This window comes from Boleophthalmus pectinirostris, unplaced genomic scaffold (genome assembly GCF_026225935.1).
Source record: "Boleophthalmus pectinirostris isolate CB_2022bp ecotype Guang Dong unplaced genomic scaffold, ASM2622593v1 HiC_scaffold_1, whole genome shotgun sequence".
Taxonomy (NCBI): Eukaryota; Metazoa; Chordata; class Actinopteri; order Gobiiformes; family Gobiidae; genus Boleophthalmus; species Boleophthalmus pectinirostris.
In genome coordinates this window covers 20,933,538-20,951,095 of record NW_026570970.1, presented here as the reverse complement: position 1 = coordinate 20,951,095, position 17,558 = coordinate 20,933,538, and the positions used below count along the sequence as shown (strand labels likewise).

The following is a 17,558-nucleotide window of genomic DNA, read 5'->3' as shown; positions in this document are numbered from 1 at the left end:
ATGCACACAGCTTATACACATTCATGGGTTTCAGTTTTCTTTTATAGGTGATATTTTGAGGACTTTTGGCCTTTCAAAAGATAGAATATGCAGTTGTGAATTATTAATTGCTATGACAACAGTGCAAACTTTCCGTCATTCTGAAACCTACGGGAAAAAAGAAGTGGGTAATTGTTTCCAAAATACTTGTAGGGTTAAACAGGAAATACTGACTGCAGTTAGCATTAAAACTGTCACGAAAACGAAACTTTTTATGATTGACTTGTCAAGTATAAATATATTGCCCAAACCTTTATCTCTAAGGCTTAAGGACTTTTATTATCAGGCAGATGCCTAGCACAATATAATAGCTTTTTGCCATTCACCTCTGATCTTCTAAATAATCACTCTTTTATATTTCATAACTGTACAATGGCTCCATATTTGTTACGGCATCGCTTTACTGCAGTACAGTGGCTAAGTTACAATAAACCGGTCAGGATTCTTACTTTGTCTTTTTCTTTCCATTTACTTTTGTCACAGTGGAAAATCTCTGGGTGCAGCTGTAATCCTTTGTTTAACTACGGGCTGTTTGATCAGTGAAGTTATTTATTAAACCATGCCTGCAGTGTTTTCTCTTTGTTGTTAAGCACCTGATATTAACACCTTAACTACAGGAATCCTTGCAAATACCTCAAGCAGGTGTTAAAATACTACTAAATGTTAAATTGATTTTTTTTGTTGCAAATGCTTAGTTAAATTATAGACTGCAATTATAATCACAGATATAGTGACTATTAAGGCCATTTACAAGACAAGCAATAAAATGTGATGCTATATGAGATCAAGTGAATATGCCCACCAGGTCGATTAAACAAGCGCTCCTCTCATCGCTGTGATATATTTTCCTTTTATTGCACTGGCTTTAATTACACTGGGGGCGTTTGTTTCTGTAACATCGGTAAAGCAGCCACGCTGTCTAGACTGACTCTTAATCTCTCAATAATCAGCAAACAAGATAGATTGAATTACAGATATTAATAGTGAATGAGGTGGCGGCCTGTGATTCTGGCCTATTAAATCAATGCAAAGAATAAAGTTAAAGTTCTACGTGCTGCTATGTTATTGTTTTGCTTAGAATGTTCCACAGTATGACATTTATTACTCAAAAAAGCACTGAAAGTATTCTTACTGTGCGCAGGCTCGCCTCAGCCAGATCTGACCTGCTCCTTGGCCTAGTGACATTTCCATGGAAATAGAAAAGTTGCCATACTGTGGGACATTCTTGGCAAAGCAATAACGTATCCATGGAGACGAGCAGGTGGCAGAAAAATGACATAATGCACCTTTTGTGATAAGCACAGGTCTTATCACAAAAGCTAATATATCCGTGTGTAAAGATGACAACCCTCTTCTGGCTGTTTGACCACTATCTTATCTGCACTGGCTCTGTTCACTTGAGTATGAAGCTTTATTAGTGTCCATCGCACCTCCCTGCTCATTTACCCCAGCTCCCGCAGTCCTCCCTGCATCGCTCACATACTCTATTTCCCTGTAGTCCCTGACCGACTGCTCTCATTGTACATTTGTTTTCCTGTTGCACCTTTTGTCGGCCATAGAAAACAGAACAGTTTCACTTGAGTGGGCAGCTGTAACATTGCACCACCATAATAAAAGCGGCGTGCACACAGAGCCAGGCGCAGAGAAGTGGGTCAAATGGTCAGTGTCTTGGCAGTGAACTGGCCGACAGGAGCGTGATACAAAGACATACACAGATATCTGTCTGATGAATAGGTCAGGACTCCAAGGGGAGGAGGGGCCAGCAGCATTATTCAAAAGGCCAGTGCATTATGGGAAAACACATGCAATATGTGATAACTACACAGATCCAACACAACATCAACAGATCAGCCATCAAATATGCATCAACATTTGCATTGTATCACGTAGGGTTGGGCGGTAATACGGTATTACGGTATCTCACGATATCAATAGCAATGGTATCAGTTTCATTACTGTCATTAAATAATCTGCAGCGCTTAAAGACCTAATACATTATTATAATTTATTGATACCTAAATTTGTTTGCTCAGCACAAATGAATGTTTGGTTGTATTTTCAATTTAATACTATCATGATTTAAAACTAATAGTATCTATAATGTTTCTTTTAATTGCATGGGGAGATGACATTTGCTTAATTTAATTTCGTTGTCACACGACAACTCATAAGAGAGACCAAGACAAGATGACAAGTCAGGCCGCAATTGAGTTGGTCCCCCCCAAAAAATACCAGTACTTCTGCAATTTGGCAGCATTTTGGATTCAGGCGCACATTTGTTTACATTTTACAGAAATGAAACTTAAAACCACATGGCTCATTTGCATAAACTATAAAGCACTGATAATAACAGCTCGCTCCTGGTGCGCTGATGAGGTTCAGCTTCTGTCAGCCTAAAGGACATGTGGATTATATGTGTTCTTTCTGTGACAGAGGATGTGTGGCTGACGGTGAGTCTGTTCTGTGTGTGTAATACTGTATACCCCAGTAAAATCCTGAGAAGGTTTAACGGTATCAAAATTTGGATACCACCCAACCCTAGTATCACAATGAACACTCATCAGAACAAACTGTAAAGGAGCACTAAGTAACTTTCTGGTGGAGTTTAATAACATCTCCATGGAGACAAGTGGGTAAACTGTTTACTACAAAAGTTAGTAGTTACTACTATAGTAAGTTTTCTCTTTGATGGACCCAATCTGGCCAGGCTCACTACCCTTGTGCATCACCAGCTGTAGGGCCATGGCTGTTCCTTTTGTTTCTCTTTTGGCAGGTGTTGACATAACCTTGGCATAATTGTAATATTAAACTCACATTCAAAAACTGTAATGTGAGAACATCTTTTTTTAGTGGTAGCTACTTTGAGAATACTTTTAGATTCCCTAATCCATTTGTCATCATTCTGTCCTTGTCTAGCTCCTCCAACAGTGAATTTGCATATTATTGGGTTTGGCTTCACAAACTCCATTCACTTACACGTATTTTCTCCAGGCTCATTCGTATTGCCTGTTGTGGACCCATAAAAGCTTCGGCTCTGATTGCTCTTGTGGTTTGTGGCTTTGGCTGTAGACGCCGTGCTCTGGCTGTGTGTGGCTCCTCTACATTAGCTCAGTGCTAGTATCAGTTAGCGTGCTGTGGAGAAGCAGCAGGAGGAGCAGGCTCACTGCAGAGAGCACATCTGTCGCACCCACTCCCCTCCTCTGGCTTTAGGGCCTCTTCTACTCTGCCTCTGCGATATGATTGGAAACCTTGTAATGGATGTAATAAAAAAGCTGCCTTCAACAGGAGACCGTGCTAATGTTTGTATAGCACACATATTAATGAATAAGGTAATATAACTCAAATCTGTTACTTCTATTTCTGACCTTTCCATCATTCACTAATGCTAATAATATTTGAAAAACTAATCTAACAAAACTTCTTATCTGACTTCCATTATGTGATAATTGATAATGGGGTCATAGTGTTCTGAAAAATAGATCAAATCACATTGGCTCTATCTAAATTCGTAATGTGTCAGAATTGTTAAAAGGCATTTTTCCTTGTATTAGCCTAATGTTTTCACAGACTGTTCTGTTCTACTCCAGCAATTAACAACAGTACATGAGAGTAAAATGCATATTACAGAAAGTTCTGCCAAAAGCGCACATGGAAGTTTTGAAAAATGTCATAAAATTGTACTAGCGCTGACGAGACCTGCGCTAATCCTGTGTGAGCTGTGAGGCGACCACCATAAGCCCGGCGATGTACTGTAAATAAACAGATGGAAGGAGACGCATTTGGCACAAACTCAGGAAACGTATTATCAACAGAAATAGATGCCTGGATTTCCCCTCAGCAGTGATTTATCTTGTCATATGTGCTTTAATGAGGCAAATGGCTTCTATAAACACACTTTTACCTGCCAAGGACACAGGGATTTTTTGTGTGTGTGATTGTGGTTTTAAAAAATAAATAAAATAAGATGGCAGCTTTAAATGTAATGTTTTTATCAGAATTTTTTGATTAGTGTGCAGTTGTGTAACACTGATACAAGAAAAAAAATGGGATTTCAAGACACAAGGAGTTCATAGTTTCACATTTAACAGGGCCACTGTTTTGAGAGGAAGGCACGGAGCAATTAAATACAAATTACACACTCAACCCAGAAGTGAGCCCAGCTGTTTTCTTACAAGCTTTACAGAAACCAACCTTCCCGTCATGCATTGCACTTTCATTTTATAGCCTTCCTTATTATCATGAATTCTCACTTTCTATAGTATCACGGACTTGGGTGTTAAAAGCAACAGTCTCAACAGATGACATTAAACGCCGCTCACTACAATGCCCTTAAGGTAGCCACTTATCCTGGCTTTAGCGACATTAGCTTATGTTGTAGCTGGCCCCTGCCTCATACGAGTCCACCGAGGATAAGCTTAATGTTAGCAAGACAGCTCGCAGCAGCACAAGAGGCGCGCGGTTTCTTCTGTAAGCTTAATTAAATGTCATTGGAGACAAAGCAGAACAACACCACGCTAACTCAACGCGTGGCTGTGTGCTGATGTAATTACATGTACCAACTGGAGTCTATATCATAACAGAAACATACAATTCTGGTCTAAAGGTCTTTTGTGTATGTGTAATCAGCATTCACCCAACACACGCCTGGGTCTTTACAGTGGGAAGAAGAGTCTGTATGTTTACTCTGGCTACACATCACTCATACGCGCACATGATTGGAGCTGATTAGAGTTTACCGTGGGATGTTTTTAACCAGGAAAATATGTTCACTGAAATGTTTTGACAATGATTGATTACACAACCTTGACATTGTCCTTTATTTTAACAAGCTACCCTTTCTAAAGAGTTTGTGGCAGCACCTGTGCACATTATAGTCATTAAAGGGAAAAAATAAACAATTTCAACTTTATTACGCTCAAAAAGAAAAACAAAGCAATTCCCGAAACACTAGATTTAAAGGTCTATAATAGGCAAACATTACTCTTTTGAACTTTTAGCCATGTTAGAATACTGTTACCTTGTCAAAACATACCTGGAGTTGTGTTTTGTGTCATGCACACACATTTGAGTAACCTTTTATTATTCATTTGTCTACATTTACAAAGCTCAAAATCCTCTGTTACCTTGTGATGTCATCTAGTGGTAGGTTTCAAGTTAATAGCTACCTCTTTCCATTTGTTCAGTAGAGATTGGCAATTCAAGGGCTGACATTATTCAAATGTTTAGGGTAAGGTGTATGGAGTTTAAAAACACAGTGGAGCACTTCCTGTATTAGTGTATGACATCACAAGGTGGAAAAGAGTGTTTTCTGTTTTCTAAATGTGCAGGGTTTGTGTGTTAAACATGTGTCTTGAAACAAAACACAGCTCCAAGTATGTTTTTTGATGAAGAAACTTCATAACATAGAAATAGTAGTAATATTGACCCTTTAACACTGAAAATGTTTATGCATGAGCTACTTTAAGTAATTGAATATTTTTGTTATGGTATCACAAATTTGTACAACTATTTGTAGTTGTTTTACTACTAGTGCACTACAGCTTATCCATGGTTTTCAGAGTAATGAAGAATTTTGACTGTTGCTATGGCAATTAACAATTCAAAACAACTAAGGATTCAAAACCAAAGATCCAAAAATCTATCTGCTTATACTGCTGCTTCTCTTTCCCAATGCATACTTCATTTGATTAGCAAAAAGGCTATAAGTAACACGTACTATCAATCTTATCAAACTCATTAGTGTTTCTTTGGTATTTCCTTACTCACAGGACATATTTCATAACACTTCCACGTTGAAAGCTTGGTAAATGATCCACTCTTAACATTAATTGGACTTCCTGTTTTGCTGGCAGCACTCTGTCTGTCATCTCTCCCCTGCGGATCCTCCCCGTGTCTGGACCACATCGCTCTTTTCAGCTTCACCACCCGCTACATTAACCTCCTCTTCATTAGCAGCTTATTTAAAGAGGCCGATGCTCATTGGCAGGCTGCAGTCTCAGGGCCCAAAATATGAGAGATATAAAAAGATTGGCAGTTTTTGGGTGACAATTTGAATAATATGGCACCCACTGACGAGTATGGGTCCCTGTCATGGCAGTTTTCGGCAGTAGACCTCCTGATCCGACTCGGAGCGGTGAAAGTTAAGCTGCAGAAAACCCGCATGTGGATCATCGCAAATGTCGAGAAGTGCTGGAGCTGAGAGCTGAAGGGTTCAAGTGCAGAGGCGAGAGGAAAAGAGCTATAGAAGAGAATTACCTTCTACATGACAGATTTGTTTGGGATCAACTGGATGAAGTAGGACCTAATGACTCTGCTAGCCATACTGTGTCAGGAAACTTATAATGTGATTTTTTTTTTTTCTTTACAGGAATCCAGCAAATCTTTATTTCTATATTTCACTATGTTATGTTATTTCAACGAATTATTACTTACTCGGTCTAGCACACAGCCTTGACAATACCCTTAACAGACAATACAGTTCCATTACCAACCAACAATATAGGCACGTATTTCAGCTGCATATTAGTTATCATTCTGTATAGGCTGTTCAGGCTCTTGATCTACTGGCAAATGGGTAAAAAAAGAAAAATTTAAATTACTATGAAAACCTAAGAATCCAATCATTTTTATTTGTGTATAGGTCTATCATTACACCATACCGCACCAGAAATCTGAATATTAGGATCTGTGAAATTTTGCTCGTATGTATTAAAAATGAAGTGCTTTATCTTTTTTAAATGCCTCTGCCCCATTTCTACCACATAGGCCTATCTTGTGATGCCATCTGAAATCCAGCAATGGGTCCTAGTCTATACAAGTCTCTCCCAAACTTTAATACAAACTACATAACATCTTAAAAGTCCTTTATTAGGCAAAATAGATTCTCGTGAGCTTTAAGCTGTATTATAATGTTACCTCATCAAAAACATACCTGGACTTATTATATTTCATTCACATGTTTGGTTAATCCTTATATCTCCAAAGCCCTGTTTCACTTTGTAATATCATGAAGAGGTAATTTTCAAGCTAACTTTACCTTTTCTTCAGTAGAGATCCATTCCAGAGCTGAAATCATCTAAATGATTCTAATGGTCATGTCTAGAGTCTAAAAACTGTCTAAAACTATCTAAAACAGTCTCCTGAACTTCCTGTATTATTACATGACATCATAAGGTGGAACAGAATGTTTTGCTGTTTGAGAGAGGAAATCAGCCTAAATATGCAGGATTTGTGTGTTAAACATGTGTGAATGAAACAAAACACAACACCAAGTATGTTTTTGATCCATAAACAACATTATATCAGAATAATATATATACGAGTAATATGGGCCCTTTAAAGTTCTGTTTTATCAACTCAAACAAGTAACAGCACTACTTTTTGATTATGTTCCTATGTAGAAGATAAAATGGCAATGCATCTTGCGAATTCTGTTGTATCTTCAGCTGTGCTTGTGCCTGTTGTGTCTCACTGCATGTTTTCCTCTCTGTGTGTTTTCCAGATTTGAAGAGGGAGGCCAGCATCTGTCACATGCTCAAACACCCCCACATCGTGGAGCTGCTGGAGACCTACAGCTCAGATGGGATGCTTTACATGGTCTTTGAGTTGTAAGTTTCCCCCGTGCCCGCCCAGCCCCATGTGTTGATACAGCCTGCAATGGGAGGGTGTGGGCGTCAGGAAAAGGTTGCGAATCTGGTAGAAGTGCGAAAGAAGCTAGCGGATGTAGGTTTTGTGCCCGAGGTAGTTTTATATAATCCACGAGGACTCTTGTTATAATGGGGGTGGGGTGAGAAAATGTGCACGCCGCTTCAGTGCGCACGTGACTTGTATGAATAGATAAGATTACGATTTCACACTTAGGGCAACCCCCATCTCTGAGCTTCTGTATCTGCATCCCTTTCCGTATCCAATTCCTTGATCGTCTTATTCTCTTATCTCTGGCATAGTTAACACGGCTTAACGTAAAGGGTAAAAAGGTGCTTTCAGGAAAATACCCAAGGGATTTTTGAAGCAAAAAATACAAGTATGATTGCTCAGGTAGATCAAGTGAACAGCCTTGTAGCATATCATCCGTAAATGCACTCATGTGTCTCTTTGAGCTGCTACTTGATAATGAAGGTGGTTAAGTGTATGAACTGATGGAGCTGTAGATAATGTAGCCTACATTAGTGCAGGGTTTAATTGGAGCACTGAAGAAAGGCTACACTAATTGGCCTAACAATTAGCGCAAATTGAAGTGTGAATTTGAAGGGAAAAAAGCCCTAATGTGGTTGTCAGGGGAGCCAGCCGCAGTAGACTACTTTAGTATTTGTAAATAGTTTAACACTGTGTTTAAAAACATTTAATATAAGGTATAAAACAGTACATTTAATACCAATAGGGATTTTAAAGGGCCTATACTATTTTTTAATCTATGTTATAATGTTGTTTCCTCATCACAAATACCTGGAGTTTTGTTTTGTTTCATTCACACAGACCCTGCATATTTAGAGTTTAGAGTTCCTCTCTCAATCAGAAACCACCACCTCTCTGTATTTCTATTTTCATGTGGAAATACAGGAAGTGCTCCACTGTGTTTTTATACTCCATACACCTCCACTAGAATAATTTGGATCATTTCATTTCACTACATGACATCACAAGGTAGAACAGAGCATTTTGAGCTTTGGAGATATAGACAGACTAATAATAATAAAGCATTACTTAAACATGTGTTAATGAAACAAAACACACCTCTAGGTCTGTTTTTGAGAAGGTAACAACGTTCTAACATATCTTAAAGCTCAGAAGAAAAAAATTTGCATAATATCCTTTATTTATACCTTTACTGTTTTTAGACCTTCAACAACATCAAATTTTTTATCATGATAATCTGTTATTTCATTGTCCAATTGATCAGCATTCCAATGTAAAGTTAATCTGACATAAAAAGACTACTTTCCATTTAGGTTTGGAGTCTGGATTGAACTGAAATGACTTAATTTGCCTTCTGAAATGGTAACAATTATAATTTGGTTCTTATGATTACATTGTGATCTGTGTAACCACAATTATCAATTCACAACTAACCTTGACATCCCTAAATATCAGGGTAGCTGTCCAAAATATCAGGTCTTCATTGTCTTCTCCCTTTTACAACACATGCAGGAATGATGCAGTTCAATGAATTCAAATAAATGGGCTGTAAAAATTAAACAAAAGCTTGATCAAACTGATAAAATATGGAGAATTATGATAGGGCTAATTTAACCAAATTTTGAGAGAATAATTTAATTAATCACATTATGACCAAGTATTATAAAAAAAAACAAAAAAACACAGGTACAGGTTCTGAATTGATTATCTCCCTTACAAAATGATTACGTCACTTGTGAAAGAGTCTACAGCAGACATTCGCAGGGCTGGTTGCTAAGGACACTAATCACGTCTTTTCAATCCATCTGCTGCAAACTATTGAGCGTCTGCACCCTCTCTGAAACACAACGGCTCCTCTGGCTGTTATTTAACTGGCCTAAATTGCTGTCATTGTCAGAGCTCTATCTTTACCATAAATGACACCCCAGGGATATTTCAAATGTATAATAAATCACTAACTCTCACTATTGGAGGATAAGAAATGGTGTGGAAAGCCTTTGCATAATATCTCTCAAATCAGAAATATTCTAGTATAAAATGCGCAACTCTACTTTGTTTGACACAAGCACTTACTGGGTTTACCGATACGTGATCAAATTTTAAACTGTATTTTATGAAATCCTTGAAAGTTGTTCAAGAAGACGAGTGCGCTGTTATCTCTCCCCTGCCTCTGCCGTCTGCACTTTTAAATTAAATTCCCGACAAATCCAAGATGGCTCATACGTTTTCACAGATGTAATTCTTCACTGTGGATTTAAATGTCAGAAATATAAAAGTTAACTGCAATAAAGTAGATCCAGTTCTTGCTTATGAAGACAGCACATGAAATAACTCTAAGGAATTAGTGCAGTGAATGATGGAGCAAGCTGTATTTACAGTGGGATTTGACATTATTCATTCAAAACAACCTGTATACATACGTAAATAACACAAGTTTGGTTCAATGTAGTGGTGGGCTTTAATGGCAAAAAGCTTGATATATAATATTAAGCTATTTTCTGATCTGGAGTTGTGTTTTGTTTCATTCACACATGTTTAACACACACGGTTTGTGCATTTAGGCTGTGTTCTTCTCTCAGACATAAAATTCTCTGTTCCACCTTGTGATGTCATGTGCTAATACAGGAATTGCACCTCTGTGTTTTTAAAATCCATACACTTGCACTAGAATCATTTGGATAATTTCAGATCTGGAGTTGCCAATCTCTACTTAAGAGAGAATAAAAGGTAACTTTTAACTTGAAAACTAGAGCTACAAGGTTTGGAACAGAGCATTTTGAGCTTTGGAGATATAGACAGAGTAATACACAAGGATTACCCAAACACAATTAAACACTCCAGTTATGTTTGATGAAGTACCGACATTATAAACATGGCTTAGAAGCTCACAAAAGTCAATTTTGCATAACTATTGAAGTGAATCAGATAATAATTTTTGCAGTCCATCAAAAATAATGCTAAAAAGATCCTGTAAAAGTTTTAGTTGAAGTTTAAGTATCATACAAAAAGTGTATTGTCAATTACATTTCTTATTTTTGTATCATCATAGACCATATACTTGATTTTCTAATTTGTCAAAACAAGATTTTTTGATTCTGTCTTATGGAATGATACAAGTGATATGTGGCCAGAAAAGATGAGATATTTAAACACACTTCCCAATATCTTCTACACAGTATTTTCCCAATTGTTTACAAAATATGGTATTGTAGATGATCAACAAACATCCTCTGTAAGTCTGTAATAAACATATGGTGAATAAAAGCACACATAAATGGACTTATTCTATTCTATATAAATCTTATTCTCGTGTGAAGTCCCTAGAACATCTCCATCCCTCTGAGACATTGATACATCGCAGTCAGTCTCGACAGCTCCTCTCCGCTGACCCACTCCTCTCCACCTCAGTGGCCTATCACATAGCAAACTCCGTTGGAGTTTTAATAAGGATGCCCTTTCGTCTGCTCCTAGAAACCTTCCATGACCTTTATGCCAAACTTTCCTTCTTCTCTTTTCTCTCCTTGTGTCTGTGTTAGTATGGACGGAGCAGACCTGTGTTTCGAGATTGTAAAACGGGCAGATGCTGGCTTTGTTTACAGTGAAGCAGTGGCAAGGTAAGACATGTTTAAACCTGAAATACACACTATTGTTGGAAAGTAACTGGATACTCTTACTAACATTTATAACTCTAAATGAAAAGCTAATGCATTTTAATTTAAGTTTAATAATACTGTTGGAAACAAAGGTAAGCTGCGTGACTTTTCTGTTTATCACTTTGCCAGGATTGTTCATAACTATGGCAGTAAACATGCCCAACAAGCATTTGCAAACAGTGTCAAATATTATTACTGCACAAATAAAATACCTTGCTTGTTCCCATGGAGATAGTTCAATCCCGTACTGTGGAACATTCCAGGCAAAGTAATAACATCTTAATGGACTATGCTTGATGAGGCTAAACCATAGACTGTGTAAAGAAGTGCACTAAGGGAGTGTAACATCACCCATTGTGTTCAACTCCAGTCAAATCAAGCTCACAATCCTAGCAGTTATATGAGCTAATTTGGAGTTCCATAATAGGAACAGAAATTTATTTACAGAAAAATAATAAAATAAAAACACCAGGATCGTATAGCGTGGGTTAATACGAACATTTTAAGACCAAAATGACAAGGCTCACTGCAGCAGTTATTAAGAGAGGGACCACAATTTTTCAACATAAAGTCAATTGGAGCCAGAGTCCATGGAGCCGGAAGTGCACCCATGCTCACTTCCTATTTTCAATACGGTTGCTAGCAGGTTAGCTATGTCCATTTGTACATACTGTCTATGGCCTAAACGCAACACAACTCCTTATTTCCTAGTAATGTTAAACGGATGCGACTTTGTCTTTTATTTATGTGCAGATTTTACCCCTGTAGAATCTTGTCTGCTGACCTGTAAAACAAAACAATTTATTTCCATAGTCACTACATGAGACAGATCCTGGAGGCGCTGCGCTATTGCCACGACAACAACATCATCCATAGAGACGTCAAGGTATTTGTCGTTTAAACTTTAATACATTTCTATTCACTACACGGGCTTCTCTTGTTCAGTGTTTGAAAGACATTGTATGAGGCTTCCCTGCTGCGTGTGTGTATCATTCAAAGAGGATTTTTGGAAAAGGCTTGACAAGTCCTCGCCGAAATTCACATGTGTAAATGTTAAAAATTAATGGAAGTAGAGTTTATTTTAAATCCTGGGATCTCCAACTGCAACTTGAGTGTCTTGCTGTGAAAAGCTAGTGGTTTGTAAAAATGTAGTGGTAGCATTTTCAAAAAAAAGTATAGTAGTTGTAGCTGAAAACAGTTTGTGGTGGCACATGGCATAGTTTTCCATTCCTGTTCTTTCCGTAATATGTCTGGTTTTGTTTCTCTGGGTGGTGCTGCTAAAGCTAACCCTCAAAAACCACACTTGACTATTTTTGCCCTTTTGGTGAGCGGGAAAAACAGCTTTACATTCAGCAAGAGTTATAAGTCTAAATACACAAGGGTATATATATGAATGTATATATATGAAAGCACTCATTTTGTTGAATTCATGTTTAAAATGTGTTTCTAGAATGTAAATTGTGCTAAACCTTTGTATAGAATTCTCCTTAGTATGATCATCAGCTGTTTACTTCCTGTAATTTTCAACAGATTTTTACATTTTTCTTCACAAATTGCATCTTGATTGGTTGGTAAAACTATGATTTATATTTACAACATTTATCATCCTTCCAAAGAAAGTCAAAATTAGGGAATTATAAAAATCTGTCATATGCACTTTAAATAACTGTTGCATTACAAAGTAAATGTGTTACAGTTGTGACAAATGCAAATGACACAATTTTGTAATGTTACAATATGTATTTAACTGTAGAAAATATCAGTACATTTTCTAATTCCACCTGTGATATTTAGATGTAAGCCTCTTCACCAGTTTTCCTTGCATGCTGTTATTTGGATGACGTACTTCTTGGATAAAGCATGCTGTTTGTGCCCTTTTACACTATGTTAGTCTAAACTAGCTCATAATACGCACAGCCAGTCTTGTAGAGAAAACAACATTTTATGCAAACTAAGGCTTCACATTTAAAGCAGATCTCTTTACTTCTGTATCACACTCTTGGCATTCACAAACAAGCTACAATCCCCCTGGCAGCCTCCCTGTTGTGAATTTAATGGTTTATATGTGATTTTCAGTGCACTCTGTTGCAGTACTTTCTTTATGTGTAGACTAGCCGCTTCCCAGACACACATAATGCATATTTTATAGCCTCTGTCAGCTCTGCACTCTTTGTGTATTACTGTGTCAGTCTGCAGTATACCCAGGAACTATATTTTCCCAATTTAAGTGTGCATGATGCTACTACTGCCTTAAAGGTGCATTGTGGAACTTTTCTGGCAGAGGTCCGTCGCCTGTTTATCTCCATGAAGATGTGAAAGAATGTTCCACAGTATGACCATAAAATTATGAATCACTTTGGAGACTTACAAACCAAATTCCAAGTTAGATTTGTGTCGACGTGACTCTACTCACTGTAGAAATTAATGTTGTTAAGATATTTTGGAGCACGTAAACTCCTGTTATTGAATAAATGCAAGACAGATTAATTTAATACCGTACTCTGGACAATTTAAACCAAAGCATTAACATCTCCATGGAGACAGCAAAGGCTGTGGACTTCCTCCAGAAAAGTTACAGAGTACATCTTTAAATAAGAGCACTTTGTTATTTTAACTTGAGGTTATGCTTTCTCTGACATGGGCAAATGTTGTCCATAAGGGGGCAGTAAAAGAACAAGTCATCAATATTGTTGGATTCAGTGTGCTTGTCAGGCCTATTAATTATCAAAATTACAATTTCATTAATTCATTCAGAAAGTCATGGAAACAACTGGACTAAACAAGGACCACATAAACAACCAGGATGAACTTTGGTGTAAATGAAGACTACTACTGACTCTTAGTTGCAACTTCTAGCAAACAAAGGCACTTGAACCACATGCTAAAAACTACTGTCCACAGTGTATAAATGTGGTATGAAACTGTGTCGTGGTGTAGTTGTATTGAAGCATGTGACTGACAGTCAGACTGACATCCCTTTTGTATGGTGGGTCTGAAATTTGTATAAACACTGTATTTTTCATTTATAGCCAATTTGTGGAACTGTATTATCTTATTTTATTATTTAATTTTGCACATAGTTCTCGTAACACCTGTACAACGTTTTACCTAATATAACCGGAATATGCTAAATCAGGGATCTCAAACTTGCTCCTCGCAGGCATCGATGCAGCATCTGAGATCATTTCCACTGGCCCATGAGACAATTTCTAATTTATTGGTTGTGGGCCTCCGATAAAATAATTAGAACTACGGTTCCCATAATGCATTGCCTCTTGTAGCTTCAATTCGGCCTCTTTACAGACACAAAACATGTGGAGTGTGAGAACAGAAGTGTCAGGGACGGGCAGTATTGACTGTCAAAGCCAGAGGAGTAGCCTCATGAGTTAAGGCTACAGTAGATGAGAAGTAGTTTACCATTGCACTGTAATGTACTACTGTGGTGGCATTATATTGAGGAAATGTACTGGTTCTGCTCAGTTAAACCAAAGTATTTCCATAGCATGTGGTTTTGTTTTCTCCTTACAACACACATGCACTAAATGTAGGAATGCCTTCTTCAAATACAGCTTTGACATTGCTCAAGGTTTGACAGCATTTTAAATAGGATGCGTGTTCACCTCTGCCTTATCAGATGTACTTTTAGCAGAAATCATCATGCCTCTGACTGTACTGCCCTGTAAAGGGGGGCGGTATGTGTGTGTGCTGGTGTGAAAGTCACTGACTTCATTTACACTCTGAAATTATATAAATCATCATGTTGTAGTAGTTTTTATCTTGCTTCTAAATTTAAAGAAATACCTCTACAGTTGTTTTTATTTGTATATGCAATAATTTTTGTGAGTTATTAGTTATTTCTCTTTTTTTAAAAAATGCTGTTTAGATTGATGCTTGGTGTTTGTGGGAGAGGTAAATCAACTGTTTTGAACTACAGTATATCAGGCATTGGGACACTGTGCAGTCACTGATACATTTATAAATGCAGTGAGATTTTTGATGTAAACATCAATGGACACATGGGCACTAGGACTGCACAAATTTGGGAACAAATCAAATTGCGATACTAGAGAAAACAGACAAAACATTCTATTAGGAATAAACTGAAGCCTTTTTTTATTTGGTAATTGCAGTAACTCAAATTGCAATTAAGATCTTTGCTTGATTAATTCATAATTATATAATTAATAATGCCAGGAGTTAAATTCAAGGTGAACACTTCATAAACTAATCACAAATATTACATTCACTGTTATTACTGTATCATAGTCAGCCAAATGAAAAGCAGCTTTCTGTCAGTATAAACCACAACTTGACATTTTAAGTAGTAATAGTTCCTCTTTTGATTATAATTTGGTTTTATTTACTTTAGTTCATTTGAGATCATGCATGTTTTACATTGCCACATTAAATTAGCTACACATAAATGTAGAATTTTAATAAAATATAATATAACCAAGATCAGTAACTAACATAATAATTTTCCCTACAAACAAATGAACAGCATCAACGAACATGATAAATTTAGCCATCTGGAAATGGAGTGAGAAGAAGTAAGACTTATTTACTCCCACCCACTCATCTTATTTGATTTAGGTTCTATTTATACATAAATTACAATTACACACAAGGCGGTATCTAGGTAAATTAAGTTAAAACTACATAAACACATGCCTATACACCTACCCTCATACATATAAATATATATTTGATGATTCAACATGTACAATATTGTTACTATATATGGACAATTGTAAGTCTGGTAATAAAAGCAGTTAGCGAGCAGTTTCAAGTAGCATTGTTCAAGGTGTACCCTCAAATCATTCCAAATCTGAATCCCACATACAGAATCCCACATGCCCTAGTAGTCTTTGTAAATTAAAGTTACCACATACTCTAGTCACCTGCATCCCTTTCTATGAGGAGTTTTTTTTTTTTTTTTTTTTTTTTTTCCCCCCCTGCTAGACATCAGCATTTTTTACTTGCTTTATAAAGGAGTTATGCACTATGACAGTCCACTAAATCAAAACATTTATAATTTTAGATTGTAGAAGTTTATATGTTCAAAATATCTAAACTTACACATAGCTCTTTCAACTTGCTTTTGAAGTATTAAGGAGATGCAGTGATCTTTTGTCATTATTACACCATATTTCTAAACCATATATTAAAGGGCCTATAGTATGCAAAATTGTTTCTTTAGGCCATGTTATAACGTTGTTACTTCCTCAAAAACAGAAAATGGCGTAATATGGGCTCTTTAAATAAGATAAAACAAACTTATATACAGCATGTGTAGTTTTGCGCTGATATGGAAACGTTATATGCCTTTGAGCATTTTCAGCGTCAAGAAGTTGAAAATGCTGAACTTTTCGCGTCAGACGCGCCGCGTCAACAAATCAGGGACGAGTATTCAGTGACGCAGCGACGTTATTATTAGGAAGCAAGACCGGAGAACCAGAACGAGAACCACAAACACGAGCGGAGAATAAATATATACACCACAATCACCGAGCCGATCGCGAGGACTACACCAGGACTAGACCAGGACCAAACTAGGACTAGACCGGGACTGATCCAGTGTCATTAGTGGAGTATAAATATATATACGACCCAGTCGTCGACCCGATCTCCTCCGTTCATGTTTTATGTCATAAAAACACTCTCTCAGTCTGGTCTGACATTGTTTCGGGAAAAGAGCGGGACCGGGCTTTTGTTTCCAGGGCAACGGACGCGCGTCAAGTATTTTTGTCCCGTTCGTCCACGGCGTCAACTCAAATGCAATGGCGTCCAAATAGAGGCGTTTTTTGACGCTTTTGGTGTGAACTGCCCTTAATGCTGCTGGTCAGATGGTTTCCAAAGAAGTGAAAACAGCTTATGAATCAGGCTACTGTTTTGGTCCCATCAATGTTTTCTTTTACTGACCATTTAAGAATGATTTCCTAAGAAATTATTACTTTTAATTATTAGTTTTTCTAATGTTTTGGAGAACTCGAGGCAGTTTTCATGCTGCTATTTGCTATTTTCATTATTTTTCATTCTCATAGGTTTGATATAGTTTCAGTTTTTAAAATATGAAATTAATTTTTACATTTATTAACAATTGTTCTGATTTAGGATTCCTTTCTTTTAGAGAATGCTTTTATTTATTTTTTTCTCTCCTGCTCATACTATAACTTTCACTTTTATCAGTAAAATAATCTGGGTATGTTTTTTATTGATTCATGTTTTAAA

At 37.1% G+C, this 17,558-nt stretch overlaps 1 protein-coding gene across 5 annotated transcripts in view; it reads left to right on the top strand.

Annotated features, from left to right (window-relative positions):
- caska (calcium/calmodulin-dependent serine protein kinase a) overlaps positions 1-17,558 on the top strand; it is a 100,592-nt gene that overhangs the window by 42,662 nt on the left and 40,372 nt on the right. For all 5 annotated transcript variants that reach the window (XM_020936335.2, XM_020936334.2, XM_020936332.2 and 2 more), the window contains exons 3-5: positions 7,541-7,646; positions 11,211-11,288; positions 12,141-12,213. In XM_020936335.2, coding sequence (XP_020791994.2) covers positions 7,541-7,646; positions 11,211-11,288; positions 12,141-12,213 — 257 coding nt within the window. The remainder of the gene's footprint in view (positions 1-7,540; positions 7,647-11,210; positions 11,289-12,140; positions 12,214-17,558) is intronic.